This window comes from Chaetura pelagica, unplaced genomic scaffold, assembly GCF_000747805.2.
Source record: "Chaetura pelagica isolate M959 unplaced genomic scaffold, ChaPel_1.0 scaffold79, whole genome shotgun sequence".
Lineage (NCBI taxonomy): Eukaryota > Metazoa > Chordata > Aves > Apodiformes > Apodidae > Chaetura > Chaetura pelagica.
The window spans coordinates 17,843-22,842 of NW_009969339.1; the positions used below are offsets into that span (position 1 = coordinate 17,843).

At 56.0% G+C, this 5,000-nt stretch overlaps 1 protein-coding gene across 1 annotated transcript in view; it reads right to left on the reverse strand.

Annotated features, from left to right (window-relative positions):
* Positions 1-1,346: 1,346 nt before the first annotated feature.
* Positions 1,347-5,000, reverse strand: part of TRIOBP (TRIO and F-actin binding protein) — a 20,549-nt gene continuing 16,895 nt past the window's right edge. The window contains exons 14-19 of the mRNA XM_010005829.1: positions 4,397-4,544; positions 3,873-3,984; positions 3,270-3,429; positions 2,805-2,918; positions 2,409-2,495; positions 1,347-1,508 (exon numbers count right to left, since the gene is read on the reverse strand). Coding sequence (XP_010004131.1) covers positions 1,347-1,508; positions 2,409-2,495; positions 2,805-2,918; positions 3,270-3,429; positions 3,873-3,984; positions 4,397-4,544 — 783 coding nt within the window. The remainder of the gene's footprint in view (positions 1,509-2,408; positions 2,496-2,804; positions 2,919-3,269; positions 3,430-3,872; positions 3,985-4,396; positions 4,545-5,000) is intronic.

Here is a 5,000-nt window from a genome sequence, read left to right on the forward strand (position 1 = left end):
AAGTAGCCAAAGGACACTCACGGGGAGAGCTCGATCATGCAGACTCTTGCCAAGGTCTCCTGTTTCAAAAGTCCCAGGCAAGTATGTCCATGGCAGACTGCCCCAGCAGCTCCCTCCTATGGCTTGCATGTCTTCTCCACAGGTCCCTGGGGGTGCCACGGGGAGAGGAAGTGTGTCCTCACCATACATCCCAGGGTGGATGCAGAGGTATTTGGAAGAGAGGGAGTATGTGCTGAAGGTGGCTGTGTGGTCGGCAGCACCAGGGCTGGGGCAGAAAGGAAAAGCAGATTCTCTTTTTCAGGTTAGAAAACATTGGTGATGTAGCAAAAGTTTTCCTCCTCCTCTTCCCCTTCTTCCCGAGGAGAAAAAAATCCTTTATAAAATATAATTTTTACATATAAAATCCTGAAGAAGGTGCATGTAAGGAGCCAGTCCAAACAATGTGCTCAGGTACGCAGACAAAAGGGTTCATCAAAAAAGCTTTGGGAGGGCAGTGAGGAGGCTGGGGAGGTGGGTGAGATTCCTCGCCAAGGCGATAACGGATGGGATTCAACCTCCCCCTCCCTGCAAGTGAGGAGTGGAGCAAATACAAAACAAGAACAGATAAACAAACGGAGAGCAGACCTAGAGAGAGACAAAACCAGAAATGGTTTAGAAAGACTCCACTGAGCACAGCAACACTGTCCCTTCTGGTCTCCTCCCGGGAGATGGCTGTGTGGCAGCCTACAACACACCCACCCATCTTGGTGGCCACCAGCAAGCACTAGTGGATCAGGGTGACCCCAATCCCAATGGGGTTTGGATCCCGAGGCAAGAAGCAGAAGCGCTCTGGACAATGGGACACCCTTGTTCCTGTCACCCTGCTTCCCTCCCCAGCTGTGACAGGGATGGCCGCAGGCAAGTGTGGAGAGCTGAGTCTAGTCAGGGCTGCTTTGGTGCAGACCTAAAATTTCTGTGCTGTGATAGGGAAATGGCTTCAAAGGCAAATTCAGAAACATCACCTACGTAGGTAGGATATAGCTGCCCCCACGCTGCCACTCAAACCATGGGGTGAAGGCCAGCACGTAGCTGGCTCCCACCTGCAGCCTGGTTGAGCAGTGCTTGGTATCAAGAGCAACACAGTGAGAAAGGGGCTAGTGACCTTCGGAGAACATCAGGGATGCCAGGAGGGTCAGGGATGCAGGATGAGAGGATGCACGAAATAGAGAAGGAAGAGTATAAGGCTAAAGCTTCAGCACTGAGTGGAGCAGGAGGAACAGGCAGCTTCCATGCACCATCAAAGCGGGGCAGCCAGTCTCAGCCACCTGTGCCCGCAGGGGACATCACAACATCCCTGGTGCTCACCATTACTTGCCGACGCTGTTGCACAGTGACTCCTTCTCCTGCAGAGCTGCCATGGCCAGGCGCAGGTGCTCCTTCAGCTGCTCGATCTCTCGCTCTGAGCGCACCTTAATGTGATTCAGCTCCGCATAGACATCTTGGTATTTCCCTGAGGCAAATCTCTTATCCTGCCAGGAGAGGGAGAGGGGGTCAGCAGGTTTTAGGGCTGACACTAGGGAGGAGGGCAGCAAGGAGAGACAAGCAGGAGAACGGCCAGCAGGTGAGGAGGGGAAACCCAGCCCTGGGTTTGCTGCCCGTATCAATCCAGGCCAAGCAGAGGTATTCAGAAGAAGAATGTGGAGGCAGCACTTCCCAAGCCCTGGGCTGGGAAGGAAGGCAGAGTCATTGGTCCCACAGCAGCAGGGATCTGCACGATCTGATTGCAGAAGCAATCTAGTCTTTACCATGGCTCGTGGGTGTTTGGCCCAGCCGTATGTGAAAAATAAACCCCAGCAGAGATGCAGGCCACTGAAAGGGCTGGTACCAGCCAGTTATATGGCAAGAAGCTTAAGTGAGAAAGGTACAAATTCCTAGAGCATCGCTGAATCTCAAAGCCTCTTTCAGGTTCTCCTTTGGCAGGGGTCTTTGAAAATCCCCCTGAAAGAGCTGCTGCCTGCGGAGGGAGCAGCAGACCCAGCAGCAGCGCCCAAGGAAGTGTGTCCATCTAGTAAGGAGACAGCTAGGGGAAGAGAAGGTGGCTGGGGAAGAGGAATGCGGGGCAGGCTTCATCCAGGCTTCCCACCTGGAAAAGAAGGACTCCTGGCTTGTCAATGCTTTTATGTACATACATCTTGGGAAACCAGCAGCAAAGTATCTGTGACTTTTCCCCTGTACAAGTCAAGTCTGCACCAGCTTGTGCCGTGACTGATGTGTGCTTGGGAGCAAGCAGGGACGAGGAGTACAGGTGACAAGAGGCTTTGGCCTGAGCATCCCATCAAACCCAGCTGAACCCTGCTGAGATGCAGCCCTGGGGCTCCCTTTCCTCTGCTCTCCTGCTGCCTTCCCAATGGCTCCCAGAAAACACCAACCTTTTGCATCATCTGCAGCTCCTCCCGGAGGCACTGCACCTCTTTTTTGAGGTACTGGAGTTCGTTCTCCTTCACGCGCAGCAGCACCTGGGCCAGGGAGAGGAGAGAGGAACCAGAGGTGACTCAAGAGCCACCACCTCGGATGGGCCAGCGGGCTCTGGCGCAAGCGCAGCGGTGGAAAAGGAAGGAAGGGCCAGGAGGGCCCGGGCAGGAAGCAGCGCGGGTGCCTTGGGAGAGCGGCCGGAGGGGAAGCTTGCGTACCTCCTTCCTGCACCGGCCTGCTGCTCATTCCCGCACCCCCTCCAACCCCTTCCGAGCCCTGACTGCCACGAGGAGAAGCCCCCTGGCAGGGAGCGGGGACGGAGGCAGCGGGGCAGCCCGTGGGCACTGCCGTACCTCCAGCTCGCAGGAGCTGCGCTCGTTGCTGTGCGCGGAGCGGTCCCCGGAGCTTCGCGAGGAAATGAAGCTGCGCAGCTTCCCGATCTCATCCGAGAGGCGGGGCTGCAGCTCCTGCGGGGGGACATCCGAGACTGGTAGCCAGCCGGTCCAGACAGCCTCTCCACTGTCCTGACCTCTCCACCTTCATGCCAGCCCTGCTCCAGCTTAGAGACCTCCTTGTAACCCCCTGCCCGTACGTGACAGTGGCACCTACAACCAGCAGCAAGTACACTTGCTGCATTTAACAGCACAGTTAGGACAGGCCCATCCACAGCCTCCAACTTTTGTTTTCTCCTTTCTGATGATAACATCTCAGAAAGGAAGAAATATGAACAAATAAGGGAGTTTCATCAGAGAGGCTGTGCCGCGAGAGGCAGGAATGTGCTCCATGCTCTCTGTTGGCAGGAAAAGCCCCTCTCTTGCCTGGTTTTTCCGGAGGAGCTCCTTCCCCTCCTGCTGACAGCGGAGCAGCGTCTGCTCCCGCTCTTCTGCCTGCTGGGTGAGTTCTCCAATTTCCAGGCACTTTTGGGAGTACTGTTCAGAAAGCACCTGCAGCTCCCGCTTCAGGGAATCGATGTCCAGCCTGTCAAAGAGGCACCAGCTCATTGCTGCCCTGCAGTCCTTGCCAGCCCCTGGCCACTGGCATCACTTTCCCCCCTGCCACAGGCCACAACAGTCATTGGCACAAAATAATGTCCCCTGTGGTCCAAAGCTTCAGTTCCCACCCCCGGTTGCATGGTGCTCTAGGAGCTTCAAGTCATGCAGGAGAAATGTAAAGAAAACAGAGGGAAGAAGCTGTAGGGAAAACAGGTGCTATAGAGAAAATAGCCAAGCAGGGGGTAAACCCACCTGCCCTACAGCTCGAGCAGCCCTGGCAGTCACCACTGGACACCCACTGCCCCTGGAGAGGGAGCTGGGGAGGTGACAGGGAGGACAGCTGGGGGCTACAGCTGCAGGTGTGGTGTGGTGACACTGGTACAGGGTGGAAGCATCAGGAAAGGGGAGTGGGAGAGGTAGGTTTCTTACTGGTGCTGCTTCTGGAGGGCATCGGAGATGGAGCCACACTGCTGGAAGCTTCGTGACCTGCCCAGCTCCTTATTCATCTCCTCCCGGTGGGCTTTCTTCAGTGCCTCGATGGCTGGGGAGGGGGACAACAGGAGATGGGCAATCAGGCTGTCTCAGCTCTGGCACACCAGGGTGAAACCATGCCAGGAAACCAGCCAAGCTCTTGCTGTTGCAGGCTCCCAGACCTGTCTTTGCAGGTTCCCCTCCATCCCTTCTGCCCTTACGGCATCGCCCACCTTTTCCACACCCCAGGATCATCCTGATACGCCAAGTGCTGCCATGGCAACTAACACAGGGCAGCGTGGGAGATCCCAGCCAGCTCTGCCAGTCCTGCCTGCTTACAAGATGGTGCTGAGCAACAGCCTCACACCAGTAAAGGTCAGCAGGGTGTCCCCAGATGACTGGTTTCTTGCAAGAGATATCTGGGAGAGGCGGGAGGGCCTCCCCTCCCCCGAAGGAGGGCACAGCTTGGTGTCTGCTCCTACCCGCTGCCGTCGCCGCAGCCTCCTCTGCCAGGAGCCGCTCCTTCTCCTGCCGCAGCCGCTCCAGCTCCCGCTGGTGGTGCCTCTGGAGCTCCTCCATCACTTGCTGGTGGGATGACTCCATCTCAGCCAGGCTGCGCTCACAGGCCTCCTGCCATGCAGGGGAAAAGAGGGGTGAGGGACCCAAAGGTCCTAGGCATGGACGTGGCTCGGGCCACGACAGGCACCTGACCAGACTGATGTTTGGCTTTACAAACCTTACCCAAGTCCAGGGCTATTTTGAGAGAAGCAAGAGCACTTCAGAAGGAAAAGAACATCCTGGGAAAGTGAGGTGGCATTTTCATCACAGAACACAACTATTTGACAGGGCCACACATTTTGCAAGCGCTGCATGCAATGAGGAGAGAGAAGTGTTCGTCTTGCTTTTCTTGAACTTGAAGAAACAAGACATGGACATTTTTCTTGTGCCAAGAGCTGGGAATAATGTGCCTGGAACCCAAGCCCAGACCCTTCCACCAGACTGTATTGCCAGCTGGAGGAGATCAACAGCAGGAACCACATCTCAGTATCTGCCTTTTAAATGAAGCAGCATCCCCCAGAATCAATG